Consider the following 24,356-nt stretch of genomic DNA (forward strand, 5'->3'; position numbering starts at 1 on the left):
TACGATAATGATCTGTAAAAGAGTTACTATTATTTCTCTCCTGACACATTTTAATCAAATGCTCATATATATTCTGAATCGTTGTTCACATATCTGTGTACATACATCTTTTACACTTTACAATAACATTTGCTACAGTTATCATATATTAATTATATGCTCGCCTTAATGTTTATTCATTTTCACTCTCATCACCCTGTCTTAGAAATTGGCAACAATGAATCAGATCATATTGAGAAAGTTTCATTGAAGTGATTAACTAAGCATTTAATTTCAATGTATCTGTTGGAGCTCATCCAAATCAAAGGTGTTATTATCCATAACTGTTTCCAACATGAAGTACATATATCTGCAATGAATTATTAATAAATCTAATGACTAATAAAACCTAATCAATTGTTATTCCAATGTTTACCTTTTCTATCAAATATTGTTGTCGTAACATTATAAGCTTTTAAAAATTATATTCTTTTGAAAACAATATCCGAAAGTTCCATTAGATCCCTTTTATACCTTTCAGACTAACAGTTTCCTTTGAAATAATTGTATTAAATTATGTTTGTATTGAAAAACTACTCATTGTTTTTATACATTTCCTATATTTAATCTCTGATAGAGCTAACATCAAGCCTGATCTTGAATCGTCTCCCGCTTGGTATGAAGACGGTTTTTTTTTCGGTGAATTCAAAATTATGTTTTTCATTTTTAAGATATTTCAGTGGCTGTGTCCCTAGTAATATTCAGTGCAGATGCAACGTTGCTAAAAAATATTTTCAATAAAAATCGCAGCTAATATGTAAAAGTAAAAAAAGCTTGCCTCTATAACGAATTTTACTGCCAAGAGTAGGCCTCCATTATCTCGTTCCTGTTCAAAGTAACTGATTAGAGAGACAATAAGCAGCGATTTGAAATTTATCAAAACAAGCAAAGGATTGAAAGAATTAGTATAACGATTTGGATACTACACTAAAGAATTGAAACATGTTAAATGTAAAAAATACTCTTCTTTATTTTAGACATACAAACAAAAATTAAAGTAAGTTACAAGAATTCAAATACACCATTCAAATCCCTTTATGGCTCCTATGATAGCATTTCAAATAAACTAATCGCAATACCATCTAGTAGGCGTAGGATGCGAAACCATTTTTCAAGCTCAACAAGAACAAGTTGTTTTAAAAAAAACGTTGAGTTCAACAAGTATATCGCTTTACGTCTCATATATTTCTCTGATGGTCCTATGGACTCTTTTGTTTTCGATCCTATATCCGCACCTTTCATTCAATCGCCATCGATTTTTATCGATTAACGAATACCCTTTCTAATCGAGGCCTTTTTTCTCTCTTTAACGACAACCGTTACGTAACGACGCTGCCAGAGGGCACAAACTATCAGCACTGCGACCCACATTCGTACCTCGATATCCAAGCGCTCTCTAGCCCGGTCAAAATCGGAAAAAAATCGGATCAATGGCACACGCAGGCAACTGTTTTATCGACCGCGAATTATCCGTTCAGTAATGTACATATTTTAACGAGCCGTCGAAGAGAAAGGCATTGAAATCTAATGAAAGTCGATTTTCATTTCATACATCAAACGATATCGATAAATCAGCCAGGACTTATCGTAAAGATCAGTACTGTGTGACACGATCATTCACCTGTTTTTTATTGATGACAGTGACATAAAAATGACAGTTGAAAAACATAATTAAACGTCAATGAAAAACAAAATTCTATTTATATTTAGTGTCCTACCAGCTATATTTCAGTAAAACCATTCCACATTAAACTATAATCTTATATAATAATACTTTTTCTTTAATCCGTACTGTTATTAGAAGGAACTTGAACTGAATGCGGTTTATATGACGTATAAGCATAGCGGGTAGAATAGTATCTACAGAAATTAAGGTAACTTTTGAACATTAGAGAGTATTATAATTCGAAAGGGTTATACATCGATACAAATATACGTTTTCAACGAATTGTTGGTTATGTAAATATAAAATTCAATTATTATGTGATAAATTACAGTTATGTAATAACCGTTTACGGTTTACTAGTGTTGTTGCTTAGTTTTGATTGCATATAGGATGGCACCATAGCATTTCTTCATCTTTTACAGGGTGGTTATATTATAAATTACATTTTTTTTAGTTATAAATAGAAACGTGTTCATGTAGGTTGTTTATAGAGTAACACACGTTATAATGACTGTAATTGGTCAATACATTTTTGGTTATAACAGTGGTAGCAAAACCTACATTAAAACGAAATTAGATTGCGAAGAATATAGAAAAAATATCATTAAATAACGACCCACTTATACTAATTATAACGTCGATATTTTAACAGGTAATTTTCTGCTATATGATTTAGCCATTTCGTCAACCTGTTTTGGGCATTAATTGAACAGTATGGGGACCTATATCTGATATATGTTGGTAAACACAAAAAAAATACTAATACTACTACCTAAAACCTACTTGTTTACTGTTTTAGTATTATCAGTGTTTTAGATATAAAAAAATAATAATAAAACTTACATAGACATCGGGGGCAAATACGCACAAATTGCCTCAATCATTGGATCTGCATACTTAATTCATTACTATTTTAATTTAATTCGTTACTTCGATCTTTGTTCCTTTAGTTATTTACCTTAAAAATGTTATTTATGAAGAAGAAACGGCACATAGTTATTTCCTAACTCAATATATAGGTTGTGATCCAAATTCAAATATGTTTTTGTTATTTATTTTTCATTTTTACAAAGAATTTTCTATTATGAAATATAATGTTTTAATAAAATATAGTGGAAATATAGATATTTTTATTATCGAACACTAACTAAAATCTAAGAAATGTTGTTTCAAATATATGAAAACTTGAGAGTTGTAATAGTGAGTGAGCAACAGTAGTTCTTACAATATAAGAGATTAAAATGGATATAATTTGTGTATATATATATATATATATATATATATATATAATGTATATATTAAATTATATATAATTTAAGTTTTAAAATGATACATTAAAATGGTTGCAAAGATCTAGTTGCTTTCGTCATATTAAGGTGTATATTTATGTGTCATTTTACGACTGGAACAACTTAAATGGATATTATACAACTTGCTGTTATTCATCAAAGACCTAACATAACAACATAGTAAGGATGATTCGTGTGAATAAGATATATTGTGACTCTTCCATTATAAAATGCAATTTCTTCTACTTAAAAATTATTTCAAAAATTCTGAAATGTTAAAAGCTTAAAAAGTTGATTTTCCAAAACAACTGATGAAAACGGACTTGTATATTATAACTTAGTTATACATTTTTTATATTAGAAAGATGATGGATATTTGTAAAATCACTAAATATAGATAGCGAAATATATAGATACCAGATCTTTTGAAATGTGATTCTACATTATTACAAATGACACTTGAAATGTGGAACAATTGAAACTGGAAAAAATATGTTGTCTATTCTTCAGCAATAATTATAATAAGGTGGTAAAGGTTACTGTAGATTTTCTAAATATCGATTAATAATCGATAATAGTTACAAATGTATCTAGTGTATGATATAATTTATCCACTACTATTGATATTAAGAAGTTTCTACTAGACAATAATTGCTATATACTTCATCTCAGCACCCACTGATTGCTGAATATCAATCCGAACTCATATAGCACACTACACCTTAAGTTGATGGAAATAATTCCTACTGGTCTGACAGTTGCGTCTTAATAGAGCGACCAATCTAACCTCAAACATCAATAACAGCCCGACTAATCGTGTACGGTACGCCCATGTAACGTGATACGCATAGTTTGCCCGATTATTTCACCTGAAATGGTTATTAGCTTATTCTGCATCGTGTAAATGAAAGTTCACTTTTATATCGTACATGGCGTTCGTGAGAATCTTTAATTAGTTGCAATTTGTTAGATACTTACGTACATACATAAACACGCCATGAGTAGAATCGAAAGAAATTGAAACAATATGCATGTATTTAAAGATTTTACAGGCATTGTCATATATTAATCGCTTGTTTTATTTTGATTACATTTTTGTAATTAAATATCTTTGAAATTACGTAATCGAGCATGCACCACTTGTATCGTACCGTCAGCCAAAACTCTCAAGCAAAATGTCGATGAAATAACACACCAATTGAAAAGTCCCCGACTTGACACATAGATGGTGCTACTAGAAATAAATCCATACGTTTTTTAGTTAGCCCTAACCTTCAAAAGATATAAATTTGACGGCTGTCGGATCATTTGTTTGTGAATTATAGCATTTTGAGTGAAAAAAATTTGTGAAAAAAATGGATACAAAGGAATTTCGCGTGTTGATAAAATATTGCTTTTTGAAGGGAAAAATACAGTTGAAGCAAAAACTTGACTTGATGCCGAGTTTCGGGACACTGCCCCGGGAAAACCAACCATCAAGGATTGGTATGCTAAGTTTAGACGTGGTGACATTCATCATCATTTAACAGGACAAGTTCTACAGAAGGAGCGATGTCGTGCTGAAAGATCACTTTGTCGGATATGTTGCACTTAATGCTGTTGGTAACATTATCCAGTAATGGTTTCGTTAGACTAGAGTAGCTCATACGAGTAGTAGATCATTTCGAGTTGATCTCGTCAAATACACAGCATGAACTTCTCGCAAATAAATATTCGGTTTGGCGTTGAAGTTGATTCATAGTCGAACTTAATTTCTACTCTTTGAATTGTCGTAGTTAATCCGGTTTGTTGTGATTTGGGGTTTTTCTCGAACAGTGGAAACTTAAGGATACAAGAGAACAATTATAAATACTTTTATGAATATATTTTTTCTAGTAAATGCCTACAACCACCCACAATTTCCTTTTACATTAATTTAAACACTAGGTATATATCTAGGAGAATTCATCGGTTCTAACTTGGTCCCTATAGTAATAATGTTTATGAGTAAATAACACTGCAATTTTTCTGTTATATAATATGATTGATTATGAATATATACGATACAAGACGTTGCAATTACCCCACCTATTTTAAATCAATTAAAATTAATTGGCAGCCCTATTCCTAAATATTTATGAATTAGAAACTGACTTTAAACTGGCTCTGGAATGGATGTTCAATAACTTAAGGATTACTGTATTGGTGACTGATTTATTATAATGAAACCTTTTACCAATCTTTATGAATCAATTTCGTTATTATACAGCTCAGATATTAGTTAAACGTCTATTTTTCATATTTTATTAAATAATAAACTTTCGTCCAGCGTAATATATTTGAGAATAAATCAGAATTTTGTACCATCACTTGTTTCTAAGAAGTAAAACTGAAGGTTTTTGTAATAACGTAAAAACTAGATATTTAAGAGAATCCAACGGTTCTAACTTAGTCCCTATAATCATAAATAATGTTCATGTATGAATTAACACTGCGGTTTTTCTGTTATATAATACGATTGATTATAAATATATGGGATATAACACGTTGCAATTACCCCATCTATTTTAAATCAATTAAAATTAATTGGCAGCCCTATTCCTAAATATTTATTAATTAGAAACTGACTTTAAACTGGCTGTGGAGGTTCATTAACTTAAGGATTACTGTTTTGGTGACTGATTTATTATAATGAAACCTTTTACCAATCTCTAGGAATCAATTTCGTTACTATACAGCTCAGATATTAGTTAAACGTATATTTTTCATATTTTATCAAATAATAAACTTTCGTCCAGCGTAATATATTTGAAAATAAATCAGAACATTGTACCATCGCTTGTTTCGGACGAATAAAACTGAAGGTTAATGATATCCGACTGTGTTCGCTAATTATTATTATTATTATTATTCGCTATTATTATGAAAATAGATTTGGCTCGGTCCAGTTACACCGTGTTTATGATCCCGTTTGGTGCAATTGAGAGCGAGCTTTCAGCTGCTTTGCCGCAGGATTTATGCGTTTTCGGTCACGATTAATAGTTGAATTAAATTAACAGTCGCTGCATGTCGAGTAAAAGTCCCGGTTAATTTACCCGAAAAACTATTTGCTTATTTAATAGGATATTATAACTTATTTAATAATATTTATAATGTTCCTTCGTGTACATTATAAACAATACTTCGTGATACAGCACTCTAATGTAAAAAAAATGTAATTCACCATCTCAAGATCTAATTAAACATCGACCTCTCAGAACTCTACTCTACAAAAATCTAAGAAAACTTGCATTGTGGTTAAAAACATAGCATATCAATTCGAATGAGACAAAATCTACTCACGTGACGTTCACCCTGCGTAAAAGTACTTGTACCCTACCAAATATTAATAATTATGAGCTCTAGCAAGTAGAGAATATTAAATATCTGGGAGTTTATTGAGATCGACGCTTAACTTGAACCAGACTTATTAGCTTATAGGGCGTAAATCTAAATTATCCTTAGATAACAATATATTGATGTACAAGTCAATTTATAAGCCTGTTTCGACATATGGTATAGAAACTAAATGGTACTACACATAGCAATCATTCAAAAGTTCCTTAATAGTAAGTATCCATAATTTTTAGAATAACATAAAATAGTTATTAGACCTATAGATTAGTTTTAAATGTTTTTTTTTATTTGAAGCTTTTTTATTGTGGAACATCGGTACAATGTATTTTATTCAAAGTATTGTCCATCGATAGCCACTACTTCCTTCCCCCTCATTCGGGCAATTTACTGATTCTATCTCGAAAGTGCGATGTATTTTTGAGGTAAAGAAAAAAAAGTATCAGCGGCAACACTGTGCCAAATACGAGTAATATACTCATTCTTCGCTTTACGAAACGGTAGCTGATCGTGACATTCGTTGCATAGAACCCATATAAATTAATATCAAAGAGATTGAACAATCGCGTGATTGAAACCACTTTTTCCCCATAAACCTTACACATTTTAGCTATACGGCGCTTTCGTCGACCATCTGTCGGTCGAATCTTTACCAACCTGTCCATAATTTAAATTATCTCTGAACTTAAACCACTCCAATAATACCGCGCGGTCCGCCACTTTCTAATGGATTCTCAAATATAAAAATCAATTTGCAATAGAGGAATAATGTCGATTCGAAGAGAAAAACCAGATCCTAGCTGTTCGACATTGTCTCGTTGAGAAATCACCTCGTGTCAGCTTTGATATTTATCGCCGTCCGTTGACCATCTGCTTCTTCATCTCGCTGAATAAACAGTGAAAGAATGTACGGCCCGTCGATAAAAAGTCAGTCACTCGGTCTATTTATAGCAATTTGTTTATGAGTAGACGTTCATTGTTAAAATATAATAAAAATCTAGATAACTAACGAAAATAACGGCAACATCGCGTTTTAGAAGTTGTATAATTTTAATCACAAATGACAATAATTATTCGAGATAATGGCAACGTCGCACATTATTTAATATTTCCATATATTTTAATAAGGTATGTTAGTAAGGTGCATATAGGAGCAACAAGTTCGGATAGTCATATACAATGGTTTGAACATATCTGTCGTATGAAAGGTGAACAAACTCATCACAGACTTCCGTCGCTTCATGATGATGAATGATGATAATTATCCATCATAGTCATTACATCTTTCGAGTTTTTGATTCGAGTCAGCATATTTTCGGATATCTTGATGATAAAGATATGTTCAGTCAAATCACCATAATCATCACTTTTCATCAAACCAACATGTAAAATTTTTATTGAGTTATGAGTAATGCTTTACAAAGCCTCCGAATTCACAAGATTTTCACTAAATTTCAGTAATAGAACTTGAGAGATAATGTCGATAAAGTTCAAAACAGAACTTTCAAGAAAGCTAGCGTAATTTAGAATGTAGAATTTGGTAATACTGATACTTAATACTCACGTTTGGTTAATCGGCGTTTCTTGATCTATACAAATTAAAATATGGGATAGGGTTTTAAACACATAACCTATTAATTTACTTAATATAAGTAACTGTTAATTCGAGCTTCCTTGCAAATGACATCAACAGCAAATGTATGAACTTCAGTGGCAATGATGATAGTCATGACGTTCACAATTTTTAGTAAATTCATTCAAAAATGGTAACAGCTGAATAATTAGCAATTTTAATTATTTGTGTCATTTGTATATGATTATAGAAAAACTTTAATTCAACTTTTTAATTTTAATTTTAACATAAAATTATTTTACTTGGAACTGTTTTATTTTATGGAAAGACTTATTAATCTGCGAGCACAAACGAAGCTCAATCCTATCCTAATGTAAAACAACCCTTATGGCTAGGTATATCTACTAATCACATCACTCAGTCTGACAAAAATGCAACGACTAGAGTCATATAAGTCATGGGGATATAACACCGTCTTTCTAACATTCGACCAAAGGGGTGTATGTGTTTGTTGTAGCATCTGGACAGTTCATTGTTGCAATATAGTTATTTGTGAGTATCGTATCTGTACCTTCATCCGCTAGGTTGCCTTTAGAAACTTCTAGGTAGCACTGATTTTACACAAATTACCATGGCATTCCCTATATGAAATGGTTTTCCAAGTTTTGGTGCCTCCAAATTCCAACAGTTTATTGCTGAGCAACTAAACTACTGCCGTTTGGTAGCCGTACACCCTAAACTACAAACTTCTGGTCAAGATTCAGTAGACTATGTCAATTCACAGCAACTTCAATCAACTTTGGAACTAGGGGGTGCTTTCAAAGCATAGGTGTTTCCTTATTTATAATAGTTTATGGCTAGAAGACTGTAAGCCTCTTGAGTCCACCTTTTGTGACCTTACTCTTCAATTGCAATATTTTTGCCCAAACTACAATTAGCTATGAAAGGAAAAGCTTCTAGTAACTGCGGAATGATTACCAATCTAACATCTGTCCTGCCAATCCGTATTTTTTTCTTGATAAGTATGTTGATTTTAACCGGAATTATTTGAATTCAAAGGGAACAGTCCTTTGGAGTGCGCAAGTTATGTAATATATAAGAAGTTATTGAACAGTGAGCACAAACAGCTGACCCATCACCAGTCTGGCAGTCTCTGGTCTAGTAAACGTATTTCTTTTATACAACCAAAGTCAGTATCAGTGGCACTATATAACATATATCGATCATAAAAGGTATTCCCGAAATTAAAGGGATTGATTAATGGAAGTTACTCGCCCTCAAATATTCTATCGTTAATTGTTATGGTACCCAACTAGTTTAGATACCAAATTCCAAAGTCCGCTTCGGAAATAATGGGAATTTTGAACAACCCTCAGCCGCCCATTTCTTCAAACTGAAGTAACAAAGGAAAACTTCCCGCAAATTCGATTTACTAGGTACACATTCAGACATTTTCAACGCCTATACAGGCCTATACCAAAAAAAGAAACTTTTAGTTAATTGTAATACTTTTAACATTTACAGAGGCATACATCTGAAATTTAACGAATTATTAGAAGTCGTGGCAACACTTCGTATCTTTTTTTAACATGAAGTATTATTACTAAATACTGAAATATGTATATAGTGTATTCAAAGTTTTTTTAGTAATGCGCCATGGATATTTGTGATGTTGAAACATTGCAATGTTGGCGCATCAACTCTGAGTCTTAGACCAGTTTGGCTTTGACATACAAGAAAATTTTAATCTAAATAAAATAATTGAACAAAAATGTTATCAAATATAAATTATTTTAACATTATAGTACATCTAATACATATTGTCGAAGGATCTAAAACTACAATTAAGAACAAAGGTATAATAGTTTGTAACCTCTTTTCCTAAACTCTTTTCCACACCATCCATGAAGTACAGTTTCTAGGCGCGTTTTTTATATAGTGGTATCCTTCTGGAGGCCTAATCCACCTAATTAACAATTGTATTAACCATTTATCAATTACTTTCTCTGTATGTCTTATCGAGTTCATCTAAACCGAAGGTATTATGATTGACACGGCCAGTAATATAACTGCAATTAATTATTAATGAATATAATGACCAACAAAACCTAATCGAACACGTTATATATAAGTTAACAAAAACTTTTACCTTTTTTCCATCAATTTTTGTTGTCTTTGCGATTTTTGTTACTGTCTTGCCAAAAGTGCCACAATGAACCATTTTCAAATATTCAATATTCATCAAGATAGACAAATTCAAATAGTTTATCTTCCTTGGTCTTATTTTATGCCTTTAAAAATTGAATTATTTTTAAGGTAATGTCTGTTAAAGAAATTCCACTAAACCTCTCCGAGGGTTATCTTTACACCATTTAATTACCCCAAAAATCTGCATGTCCCTAATTCTTTTTTGTATACTTTCTAGACAGATAATTTTATCTAAAATAATTTTATTAAATTATTTTTATATCGATAAAATAGTTTGTGTACTTACTGTTCTTATACATTTCGTATATTTGATCTCGAATAAAACCGAAGGGTGTTCAGCTGTCAGACTGTATGCAAAATTCTTGAAAGCAATAGTGATAAGAGTTTTTAACTCTTACCTATAAATTATTCTGGCTGTATAATTAACTGTAGTTCTTAGATATACTATAATGTTAAAATAAATTATATTTTATAACATTTTTGTTCAATTATTTTATTTAATTAGAATTTTTTGTATGTCAAAGCCAAACTGAACTAAAACTCAGAGTTGATGCGGCAACATTGCAATATTTCGACGTCACAAATATCCATGACGCATTTCTAAAAATACTCTGAATAGACTATAAATATAATAGTGGTGGCAATGCCGTACGGATATAAAATGTCGGTCGGACATTTTTTTGACATAATGAAGGAACAAGGTCGCCGAAGAGCTAGACGCGCTCTCGAGGATTTAACCAACGACGCATAAACTTTCTTGCGACTCCGGTTGCGTAACCGGCCCCGTGTTTTTCAGCGGTAATAACGCCGCTAATGATAAATCGTGACGGCGATCAATCAAAAGGTGATTCGTTTTTTACGACTTTCGAATGGCCGTCGGAGAAAATGAAAAATGCCGGGCACCACACCCGCGGTCCGGCCACGTGTGGATTCGGCGGTGCGATCGTAATGGAGATAACGATCGCGTAACGTTTTATTTTCCTTCGTTTTAATGTAGTTTTCGACATTCGTGTGGGGTGTGTTCGTCAAATGGACCAGATTAAAATCGCCGCCGCGTTCAATGGGACACGGCATCGATGGATTAGTGCAGTTGTAGGATTGTTCTTGATGTTTTCCTGCTGGCTATCGCCCACGCATCGCTGTCAATTTTTTTCACCGCCGATCACCCACACGATGTCTCTATTAACGGTGACTTTTCCAGATAGTTTTCTTCAGTCTAGAGTAGCTGTAACGATTGTTTCTTAATAACCGTTAAAATTCGGGAACAGTTAATGAAATTCCGAAGTGTTTGGGAGGAAATAGACGTACTGGCAACACCGCTCTAAATACTTTTGTTTATATTCAATCAAAAACATAGCATATAATATAATTATAATCAAAAATGCATATCTATAACAATTGTTTCTTAATTACTGTTAAAACTTACGGATATTATGAAATTATTATTATGGAATATTAATGAAAATCCGAAGTTTTAAGGAAAAAATTATCGTTGGCAATACAGCGTTCAATAAGTTTTTGAATTTTTAACTCAAAAATATAGTATAGAAATAAAGATAAGTTAATTATCATCATCAAACCATAACTGCAATATTTCATATGTTTCTTAATAATTGTTAAAATTTACGGACAATTTAAATGTTGATGAAAATCAGAAGTTTTAGGAAAAAAATTATCGTATTGGCAACACCGCGATCAATTTATTTATTAATTCTTTTCAGTTTTAGTTTCGGTTTTATTTATTTTCAGTAAAAATATATAGGATATAAATATAGATAAAATGATCGTTATCATCATCTATCTATAGCTGTTACAATTTAAATATTAAGCAAATTCAGAAGTTTTAGGAAAAAAATAATCGTATTGGCAACACCCCACTCTATATATATTTTTAAATTTTCAATTAAAAATGTACGATGTTAATATAGATAAAATGATCATCATCAATCCATAGCTGTAATAACTGTTTCTTCATAATTGTTAAAATTTACGGGCAATTTAACTATTAATGAAATTCCGAAGTTTTAAGGAAATAATAACTGTATCCGTAAAAATATAGGATATAAATATAGATAAATTGGCCATCACTATCAATCTATAGCCGGCGCTCGGGGAGAGTGTCCACTTCTCAACCAATACGCTGCTATTGGTGCACAGAATGTTGCTTCGAATGTCGTTCACTAATCTCGCCGCAGTTTGTCGAGTAATTGGACTGTGGAGCTTTAACACAAACAGCTAGATATTACTGAATTGTAAGATATAGCATTGAATCTTTCGGTAAGATTCGCCAGACTATGTGTATGGAGTGTAATAAACTAAAATAAAACGTTTTTTTTGTGAACAGAATTTGGTAAACTACCCTCGAATATTTAGTACTTTCGCAATTTCAAGTGATACATTACATCGGTCAATGCGTTAAGGTTCGTTTAAAGTTCGTTCGTAAAGCCAGCACAATGCACAATAAATTAGACTCAACATCATTCGCCAGGAGATAAGTTAAGATCCGGTATTATTTCAATGAACTACACATTTTTGACATATTTAAGGACAACAGAGTCACAAACAATCCACAATACACTACAAATATCATACCTTCAATGGCATCTCCAAAAAAAAAAAAGCAATGCAGTAAAAATGTATATACAGGGTGCGGTGTGAAATGTGACGTGGAAAAACCACATCGTTACCAAATAGCCCGCGTAACTAATACTGGTTCACTGAACATGCGGTTAAGACAGCGAATTGATTAGGTTTCATGCCGAATAGGATTTTTTCAGTCACGCTTAGTAAATTAGACAGAAAAAAGCGAAAGAAAAAAACGACACAACATAGGGCCCCTTCACCGTGTCCTTGGCTATCATTAAGCGTAGGCAGTCGGAATGCAGAGTAAGAGACAACGACAGAGACGGCTATAGGTGCGCGTAGAACGAGAAGAAATACAATGAAAATGGTTTCACGCGTTTTGGAGACGAAATAGACCAACAAAAGTGATACGGTCTCCGCTCTGATAAGTCCACGCCGCCAACAATTAGAATTGTTGAAACACTGCGCCGGCTTTCTTAATATTTCATATCTCTTTCACCGGTAAACGATCCTGGTGGAGTTGCTCAAGATCCCTCGATAAACCGAATAAATCGGAAACAAAAGAAGTCTCATTTAAGACACCTAAAGTGGAACTGAAGAAAGCCAGAAATATGTTCCCGATATTTATTATAAAAGTAATTTTAACGGTAATACTTCTAGAAGGTAATAATAATAATCCCATTTGAATTGCTTAATCTGTTTGAACTAACCAATAGTCAAAAACCAATAAAAACTGAGCATCGACATATTTCCAGTTAGTATACCTATATATAGAACTTACTACATTCAATTAAAATGTTGTATCAATACGATGATACTACCATAATGAAAAATTACAAACAGCCATTGCCGAAATACAATGCTAGACAGAAATATGGTCAAATATCACCCATAAAAGAATCAAGAACAAGCCAATATGTATAAATCAACAAGTAGTCCCGTATGTAAATACAGCCAACTATCTTATCATGACCCTTGATGTTAAACTCAGATGTAAGCCACATTTTAAGAAAAAATGTGAAGAACTCCAGTTGAAGTACAAAAAATGTACTGGTTATTGGGTAGATATTCAGTCTTATCAGTGTATCCTCAAACCAACGTGAACTTATAGTGTTCAACTCTGGGGTTGTATTAGTTAAAATAATATAAATATTATACAAAACTTCAAAAATAAAGTGCTGCGAGGTATTGTTGATGCTTCATAATATATTCATAGTAATAATCACAATAAGGACCTGATGGTAGAATCTGTCGATAACGTTATCAAGAACTACGGCCAAAAACATGAGGTTTCCTAATTTCTAATTTATCTAGTTTTTGACATTTGAAAAGAAAAGGTAACTATGGAACAAGTATTCGTCAAGGCAAATAGAGTTGTTGATGCTATGGCATTTCTGACATCAAACGATAATTGTTGTACATCAGAATTTATCAATTTTAAAACTGCAATATTAGTATAATAGTTTCAAGGATATTATAGAGTTATTTTTCAAAATTAGTCACTAATGTTTATTGAAATACTATGAAATGTATTTTTTCTAACAAATCAAAACCATTCCGAACAGCTTCAACGATCTAGTGAGAACATAACTCAATACATGAAACTAATAACTGTTGCAACATGTTTGTCCTGAATAACTCAATGATACTAAATGAAATTGTTATCTGATGAAGAGAAGTGTCAAAATCATTTAACAGTTAGTTTAGTTTGTTTAATAGCTTTTTCCGTTTTTTTTTGTACAAAATAGAGGTGGCGACCTTATACATACTTTTAATAGCTAATATATATTCTAAAATGTTTAATTAGTTTTTAATATATATATATATATATATATATATATATATATATATATATATATATACAAATTAAATCATATAATAGGAGATCAAACCGCAATGGCTCGTCAACTCGATAAACTTTATATGACGGGCAGTAGAAAGCCAAAACAAAACGCAATTTCTTATATGAAATTAACCAGCCAAAAGCTTTAGTTTCTTTTCTATTAATATTTTCATACAAACACGTAACGTGGGTATAAAAATACCTGAGTGAATATTGAAATCGAGATGCCCTGGTCCGAAAATTTGGTAAAAGTCCGTTGTTACAGTCAAATGGCCTGATTGAAGTAACGCCTATGAACACGGCTGAAAAACAAGACTCTGGGCAATGCTCTAGTTTTTTTCTGTTAATATTTTACGACTTTTTCCGCTTTCATCGCACCAGTTGCCAAATATTGGAATTCCTCGGCGATATAACGGTTATTTCATGTAAATGTATGCAGGTCCAGCGACAGGTTATTATAGAAAAAGAAAAGTGAGAGTAAGGAACAGGTTATCGTCGCTGAAATTATTTCACATCGATTTTTGACTGGCTTATAATCGCGTTAACGTATCACGATTTTCATTTTCTTTCGAAGTTACAGTATAATTTTTATATAATAGCCGTCGCTGGAGAAAAATGTCATAAATTTGATGATATAATCGGATATTTCGTCGATATTTTCACCTTCTTCATTTATTTTATCAAAATAACAATAGTTATAAGATCCAATGCCAAGTATAGCAAGAAATATTATACATTACAGTACTAGCATTATATTATTACCATTTCTCTAACAAAATAAAAATACACCCTGGTTAGTATTTTAAATTGCTTAAATTCAAAGAATTAATCAAGATTATTAAATGTACCAGAAAGAACAATGGGTCTAACAATAGTTTTCACTATATAATTTGTTAGTTTCAATGTTCATGAGCTTTTACTAATGTTATAAACACGCTAAAATATATTTTTAAATTCGACATTCATTCGTACATTTATCTGAATTGATGTGATGAAAGTTTTCTGTAAACAAAAATAGATTTGAAACATTGTTGGACTTAAAATACGTCTAAAAGGATTTACAAACGGGCTAAGAGTTGATGACTTAGCAGTGGTAAAACCTATGCATAACTTGAGAACACATACAAAGAACTTTTCTATGGAATATTCGAACTGGCAATAAAATCAATGTACTATAACACATCAAAATGAAAAATAGTTTGGTAACATTTTGGTATTTTCTTCCTTAATTCCACTAACTATAGGGTGGGGGCAAAAGTCCCGCAACTATTGACGTAATTTCCGTGATAATAACAAATCTTTGGTGGTTCTCCATCTCTGCAAGCTCTGGCGCACTCATCAGGAGCCGACAAGCTGGGATTCCTTCTTAATTCTAAGGCGAGGCTCTGAACGGGTCAAATGGTCACATCATGCTTCTGTCTTACCCAGAAACTTTAACCGTCAGTGATGTGTTTTAAGTGAGACTGACCTATAGTCCAAGTGTTTGTGTTTCAAAGGACTACCGGCCCCATTGGATGATTTATAGTTGATTGGGTCACCGCTTTTGCCGGCAATAGTGGAGTGGCAATAATGGAATAATTATTTTCAATAAATATTGTCACTATTTCTGCTCTTTCTTGTGACGTATATTTATCCATAACAAAATTTGGACGTCTTTATTTAAAGCTTGTAAAACCTTATTTAATAGTTCCTCTTGTTTTAAAACCAGTTTTGACACCATTAATTTTATCTCATTTTGAATATTCCAACAACTGATGTGACTGAGTAAACACTTTTCGTTATAGAAAGTAATAAATTTATATTTTATACTATCCATTATCCGGACAACTACGATATTTATCTTGATAACGATAAAACAAATACTTTCAATGTTGACAAAAATAACTTCAAATCAAAAATTACAGCATCAATTATACAATTAACAGCTATTATATATCAACGCCTGTCACTCAGAAATGCACTTATATAACACGAAACAAAATTCTACCAGAGATAGCCATAACTCATTCTAATTAGTTACATAAAATGGAGCGCATTTTTATTAATTAAACAATTTTAAATTGCATAATACAAACACCTAAATTACACGTAAATATTTTTTATTATTTGTTGTAATGCTTATACTCTAACAAATGAAGTCAAAATATTCTTTTGGGACAGTAGATTTCCTTGTTTGTGGCTTCTTAAAATCACATATGATAATGAAGAAACTACTGAATCATCGTTTATTCACTGAACCTTATTCGTTCATTCAAGAAAGCATAAAATCAGTATTATTAGAAGAATTGAAATAAGTATTAAAGAAAGTATTGTTAACTGCATCAAAAATCAGCACTAAACAAATTAAGTAACAATAATCAAACCCACCCGTAAAATAACGCGTCTTTGGATATTAATTTACTCAAAGAAGAGAGAAAATAAAGTGTATTTTATTTACATCATTGTTTTCTCTCCTACATCTCTATAGGTGGATTATGTTGTTGGACCTTTCTTGCCATTTTCCAGAGAGAATATTCCGTTGCATCAGTTGGCGTTAGGTTTTCTAAATATGCTTGTATTACTTGGTTTTGTTTACTATTAATGAGCTCTTTCTTGCTTGTTAGAAGGTTTTTTGCACTTTCCCCTTTTCTGTGATTTTCTGTTTAATTGTGGATTTTGTGAAGTTAATAACTGAAAACCTAAAAAATAAGTGCATCTTTTACTCCTGGACTATGTAACAAAATATGTTGTCTCTAATTTGCTTCTCTTCTCATTTTACCTGTTTGCATAGTGCAGATCCCTCTCCACTAGGTGGTCGATAGAGTTTAATTATTAGAGAAATGTATTAATAAATATTTATTAATCGAGTGTTTTTCTTTATAGCCATTTTCATTTTTCAGATCAACAAGCACAGGCTTCGTGGAGCAACTGGGATTCGCTGGACCTCGGTCCCGGATCCGATTTTTTCACGTCACAGCAACAAATCCTTCAAACTCATCCCGGCAAAGGCGGTGGCCCAATCAACTATAAATCATCCGGTGGGGCCGGTGGCCATTTGAAACACAAACACTTGGACTACAGGTCAGTCTCACTTGAAACGCATCACTGACGGTTAAAGTTTCTGGGTAAGACAGAAGCATGACGTGACCATTTGACCTTTCCAGAACCTCGCCTACCTCAGAATTAAGAAGGAATCCCAGCTTGTCGGCTCCTGACGAGTGCGCCAGAGCTTGCAGAGATGGAGAACCACCAAAGATTTGTTACTATCACTTTACACTGGAGCACTACAGCGTTCTTGGAGCGTACGTATTACAAACTTTTATTTTTACTTATCGATACTGTAAACTCATGACCAGTGATTTAAATTTTACGATTGTTGACACATGTTTTCTGACATTATAAAAGCGTTCCGTAACAAATAAAGCTGATGGCTATTTTATTGTCGTTGTTTATTAACGGGGTTGCATGGCATTTAATGAGCAAACGTCTAGAATAATAATAAATCAGATATTTTTTAAATTAATTACCTCTTACATTAGATACATTTAGTAAAGTTTTAATTTACAAATTAATTTATTATCACTATTCTGTTGTATTTGCATTAATAGCAAGTCAATTGAAAAGTCCCCGACCTACCATAGTAAAAGACATTTTTTGGCAATTTTTTTTTATTCAACATAATTCCCTTCAAGGGTCTTCTTCAAACGATCCAATAACGCTATGTAATAGTTCGCTGTTGATGGTCCTTCCTTTTTCAAGGTAGTCAATGAAAAATTATTCCACGCGCATCTTAAAATACAGACGCCATAACCTTGCCAGCCGACTGTTGCGTTTTCCCACGCTTTGGAGCGAGTTCATCGTGTGCAATCCACTCGGACTGTCGATTGGACTTCGGAGTGAATTGATGGAGCCAGGTTTCATCAATTATCACATATCGACGCAAAAACTCGGGAATCATCAACTCGTCGTTGTTTTTGGTCTAAAGTGAGCTCGCGCGGCAGCCACTTTGCACAGAGCTTTCTCATACCCAAATATTTGTGAATGATATGACGTACACGTTCTGTTGATATCTTTAGAGTGTCTGTTATTTCATTCAATTTCAATTTACAGTCATTCAAAATAATTTTGTTGATTTTTTTAATGTTTTCGTCGGTAACAGCCCCTTTTGGGCGTCCACTTCGTTCACCGTCTTCTGATGGAAAGGAGTGTGGAATGGAAGGTGTCCGGAAACTCGGCATCAAGCCAAGTTTGTGCTTCAACTTTACTTTTTCCCTTCAAATACAATATTTTATCGACACGCGAAATTTCTTTTTATCCATTTCTTCACAATAACAAAAGTTGCTTCACTCAAAATACTATAATTCACAAACTAATGTTGCGGTTAAGTGTAATTTCGGTTCTATTCACGTTTTTCAAACCAATCTGTTTCATTCATCTGGCATCATCATAAATACCACATAATTTTCAATAAATTGGAAATAAAAAAGCAAAATGGGACCAAAATAACCTTCTGGAATCTCAATTTTCGAAATCTGTAGCAAATGTGTAAGACGTTATTTATATTTCTTTTAATAAGTATTACCACTATTGCGATTTGCGACTCTAAGGCCGCTATTACCATGAAACTTATAACCTATATATAATTAAAAAAACCTTACGTACTTAGTGTGTGGTGTGTTATGTTTAGTACATGTTCCCTCATGCATTTTTTGCACGGTCTTCTTACTTTGGCTGATATTTTGCCTCTCTTCTGCAGTATTTCTTTGATATATTCATTGCAGGTTCTCTTCTCGTCGCCTTCTCGTCTTTCAGTGTCGCCACCAACTACACTGTCTCCTTGCTGCGTGCTGTTCTACTGATTCAATATAAGATACTTTCTTATATCTTTACTTCTCATTGTGTCTCATCATCTCATTTGTGTTTCATTTCTACTGCTTGTACCTTATTTTTATCCCTCCTTGGGAATACCCATATTCTGCAAGTTAGGTAGTATATTTCCATTTTAGTTTTGCTTTTTATTTATTTTTAATTAATGAATTTTCAACTAGTAGAGAAATACAATTAATGGTTTTACGAATTCTGGCAGTCACCTCGTTTTCCTAGCTTCAATTGCCTTTATTTCTATGCCCAGATATTTACACGCTTTAACTTGTTCTACTTTAGATCTTCAATTTGTATTTATTTATGTTGGATTTCCCATCACCATGAGTCATTTTGCTTTTATTATCACTCCGTATTCTCTTAGTTTTATATTCCATCTGTTTAAGAGTTTCTGTAGGTCAGTTGTTATAATTACATCATGTACAAAAGCTTTCACCGACATTTCTATTTTTTCCATATTTTCAGACCCTCTATGTAGTCTTATTGTGTCTTTTTAACACATTTTAAATTATTTTATCCAATAACACTAAAACCAGAGTTTGGCTTAAACTTGTCTTGTACTGATACCCGCTTCGTTCTAATATAGCCCATAGTATTTTCCTTTTCATTCTGCCAAATGAATTTTCTAAATCAATGAATGCTAGCTACTAATACTAAATATTTACGAAACAATCCCCCTTGTCTTAAAATAAATTACCCACAATACCGGTGTCAGCTTTTCGCCAAGCCGGTACAACGAAAAAGGTGAAATTCCGTTCATAAGTCGCACTTTCTCCAATTTCCGGCCAATTTCCGCTACGCTGATTGATATCGAGACAATAACGAATTTTGCGAAGGCAAATTATCGTAATTTAAATTATCCAAATTGATTTGCAATTACGATGAACGCCAACCGATTGCTGTCGATCAATCATAATTGAAAATGTATTCCTACTGCAAGATTTCTTTTTAACCGACAAAGAATTAGGCGTCAGTTATTTACTGGCTGATTGTAACACAATACAATCAATCGACAACAAACTCATATTTGTTTACCAGTGGCGGCTGGTGCATAAGCGATGCAGTGTTGCAAAGCTCCCAAAAAGAACTAAAGAATCTCGCAAACAATAATAGTCTAACGATAATATAATAATAAGCAAACAATAAATCTCACTACGTGGACCAGTGGACATACCGTCGATACCTACTCATTATTTATCTAGACCACACGATGGTGCTCTGCGAGCTCCTTCCACCTTCCTTCATTAAAAATCATCGTGGTCCGGTAGATTGATGAGACTGCGCTGGCGTGCGTCTCCCCAGTGTTAGAAATATTTAAATATTCTCAGTATTACTTGGGATGTCATAGGCGAGTTCGTGTCTTAATTATAACCAAATTTCTGATATCGGCATAGTGTTAGTCTTTGAGGCGTAAAATATACTCTGTATTAGTTATTAAAATAAAGGACATGACATTACGAAACATGACTTAAAAAAAAGTAAGAAGTTTAGAGGAGGTAAAAAGAAAAATAGAGCATAATACTAAATTTTTATATTATATTCATTTATATATTTTAAAATTTAATATTAATTTCAAATTATAAATTAGAGGATATAATGCCATAAAGTATTTACTAAATTACCATATATTTAAATATACAATACTACAAATGTATTATATATAAATAAAATTTTATAACAACTTTCTTGTAGATACAGCCCTATATACTCCTCACACTAATTACTAATTAATTACAATACAATAAATGTTGCAATAGAAAATTGCCTAATAAAGGCAAGGTTAATATATTTCATGGAAGAAGGAACCTAAAAACTCAATGATGTTAATATTTTGTGTTTTATTTTAGTATATATACCTTCCAACTATTTTCTTTCATTTCTGCTTAGGTCTCCTTTTCTCTTCTTTGATATTTTAGATTACTTTTCCTTATCAAAAAATCATATAGCTGTCAATCAATTATGTTTGTTGTCATATTTTGTTGGTAATCATATGTTTTTTCTTTATCGTCATGTGGCTTCCAACTTTCAAAGCTTTATTCTTAAAATATAGATTAGATTGTTTAACATCTATATTATGGATCCGACAAAGAGGCTGCCAAAATGCAGTATGTATACTAAAACATACTAAAATCATTAAATTGGAGACACAAAGAAGGCAGATGATCCTTCTTGTTATCGGCTTTAGTTCTGCAGCAAGCTCATAGTGAAATATTTCTTTCTCTAGTTACTAAGTATGTCATATTACAAACTTAACATATTTTACTTTCACCGCAAAATTTAAGCTATTTAATTAACTTATCCTATTTGTAACAACTGAAACTAAATATACCTTTGACTACAACGATTAGGAACTGAACTATCAGTTATTTATTTAAGAAATGATTGACAATTTTAATATAGAATAGACAATTTTAATGACAAAGTGATTACCAAATTTGCTAACAGAAAAGAACGTAGGATTGACTTAATTTATACAAAATAGGTAATTATTTTTTGCAAAAATTGCAGAATACCTTTTCTTTCTGCCTTGATATCTTTCGACCTTTTTTCACTATACCTTTTAAATTCCATTCTTGATACATTTTCTTTATTCTTAATTGATTAAATCTTGACTCTCCTGACCGTTTCTTAATTCATGTTCGTTCACTGATCCTGTAATTATTTTACTGTTTCTGGTCTTGGTTCTGTAACTATTTCATTTTAATTTTGTTGCAAATTATTTTGTATCCCAATTCGTTCAGAATTTCGTAGAGGGAAAGACTCTGCCAGTTAAGAATTTCTCTCGCCGATGGAACACGAACGTTACAGACCCTTAAGGAATGCTGGAAAATTCTTTAGTTAAACTAGGTTTAACTTCTGATACGCTTCGTCTAGCCTCGGTACCCCATTATCCGGAACACTTGACAACTAGCCGATGGGACATCCTTTTTGTTAGACACGTGTTTTCTGTTTGCTCGATGCCTTTCTTAAATTGGCCTAGCTTCATCAGACATACGATATTTTATATTGTCTCAAGTTACTACTCATTTCCCATGTCTCAAATATTACAAAAACTGTTAAATGGTTTAATAAATTAGAGCCCTAAACTGTACAAAAGAAAAAACAGTATAATTTTCGTAACCTTAAAATTAAACAATTTTCTTAAATATAAATAAATTAAATGTCACTAATATGTTAATTGAAAATTTGAATTTAATTGGATACACAATGGGGTTCATTATAGTGGCTTGAGAAGAAGAGGAGTGATATGTAACCGATATTTGGGCTCAGAAAATGTTTAAAAGGAATTTTGTAATGAATTACCTGAAATTTTTATTTTTCGTTGCTATTTTTTTTATTTTTGTCACACAAACTTATTTAGCAAAACCAAAACATTTTTTTCATTAAAACATAAAACAATTAAAAATACATTCCTCTACATTGTTAATAAATTTGTTCTAATCGACATTCTTCCATAACTTTCTCTTCAATTAATAAGAATGGCTTAATAGTATCTATCGCAACTACCACAGATTAATTGATCGAATAATCACCGGTCTCGCGTACGCATCTAGAAAATTAATATCTCCGAGCTGAAATCTTCTGATCACTTCTGCCGTTTTCGTCTGCCCGTTAACGGATTAATTATCATCAGATGCGTGGATGAGACGGTTCTGTATTGCAGAAACGCGATACCATATGTGACCGTCATTTATAGATAGACAGTTAGCAAACTTCGCCTATTATTTCGATTGTGTTTGCGTCTTTCTCCGTTCGGTATTGGTTAGGTCTCGCCTCGATTTTTTTGCCTTGATTATAATTAATTAGCATTCTCTCGGTAATAGTAGATCAGTTTTGTCCGGTAACATACCGCGGCCACCTAAAATGACCGTTACTCTTACTTCTAGTGGGTCATTAGATAATGTTTCAATCGATCGTCATTTATTTCCAGTTATCAGTTACCACTTGTTTTATTGAGTGTCAGAAATAAACTGTTTTACATTAAAGGAATGCAATTTAACTTTGATAGTTATTAAAGATTTTCCAAAATAAAACGAACGAGAGTGAAAATAATCTTAACTGAAAGAATATTATCACGAAAAATCGAGATATTAGACTTACTACTCATAATAAATATTGCAATAGAAATAAAAAAACCGACCATTTTAAGAATGATTCTGGATTTGACTTGATTACAGGAAAGCAGCTTCCACGTAAACCATGTAAAACTTACTTAATTAACGCTTCTTTTATATTAAATTGAGTACCTCAGATATTGATAATAGTATAAATGACCAGTAAAAAAAATGATTTTTTTAATTATTATTTAACAATTACATTGTTACTAGTCGTTTCCGTCTAATCTACAATGTGTCTTTATAATAACTTAAATCTAGGTATATAACTAAGAGGACCCATCGGCCCTATCTCATTCTGTAGTGAAATAAAGTTTATACATGTCACTGCTGTATATTTTTTTATCATATGCACCTCTGTGTCCTGTTATGGTGGTATCCAAAAACTGCAATACTTCAATATTCCCATGAGAATGGAGTCTTTCCTCATGCCCCCTTGCAATTATCTTGATTTCTTGACTGACTGTGGGTATCTGAAGGTCTAGAGGTCACAATACGTCTCAGGACTTTGTTCTGTTTTCAAAATAAAGTCTCATCCTACAGACCAATTTAATTTAAAACCTTATATTTTGGATAGAACCTCAGGGTTAAGCACGAGGATCACCATTAGAAATTAACAGCAATAAAAGCGGAAGTACCGCAGGGTAGTGTATTGGCACTGGTCCTTTACCTGTTGGACGCCACTGATCCTCAGTTGCAACATAGAACAATGCTACTTTTACTGACTATATTATACAATAATAACTGTAGGTAAAGACCATAAGGAAGTAACGATAAAATTGTAAACGTCAACAAACAAAATTAACAA

At 32.3% G+C, this 24,356-nt stretch overlaps 1 protein-coding gene and 1 long non-coding RNA gene across 2 annotated transcripts in view; one reads left to right on the plus strand and one right to left on the minus strand.

The window, feature by feature from the left end:
- stw (laccase) overlaps positions 1 to 24,356 on the plus strand; it is an 85,277-nt gene that overhangs the window by 39,195 nt on the left and 21,726 nt on the right. Inside the window, exons 2-3 of the mRNA XM_076410149.1 lie at positions 17,453 to 17,633; positions 17,717 to 17,854. Of these exons, the coding sequence (XP_076266264.1) occupies positions 17,453 to 17,633; positions 17,717 to 17,854 (319 nt within the window). The remainder of the gene's footprint in view (positions 1 to 17,452; positions 17,634 to 17,716; positions 17,855 to 24,356) is intronic.
- Positions 21,041 to 21,422, minus strand: LOC143199961 (uncharacterized). Its single transcript, XR_013006591.1, has 2 exons — positions 21,290 to 21,422; positions 21,041 to 21,239 (listed from the first exon to the last, which is right to left on the minus strand). It is a non-coding gene; the product is annotated as an uncharacterized LOC143199961 (long non-coding RNA).

The sequence above is a fragment of the Rhynchophorus ferrugineus genome, unplaced genomic scaffold, assembly GCF_030347505.1.
Source record: "Rhynchophorus ferrugineus isolate W39M unplaced genomic scaffold, kcgeb_rfMv2 rfM7, whole genome shotgun sequence".
NCBI classification, from domain to species: Eukaryota; Metazoa; Arthropoda; class Insecta; order Coleoptera; family Curculionidae; genus Rhynchophorus; species Rhynchophorus ferrugineus.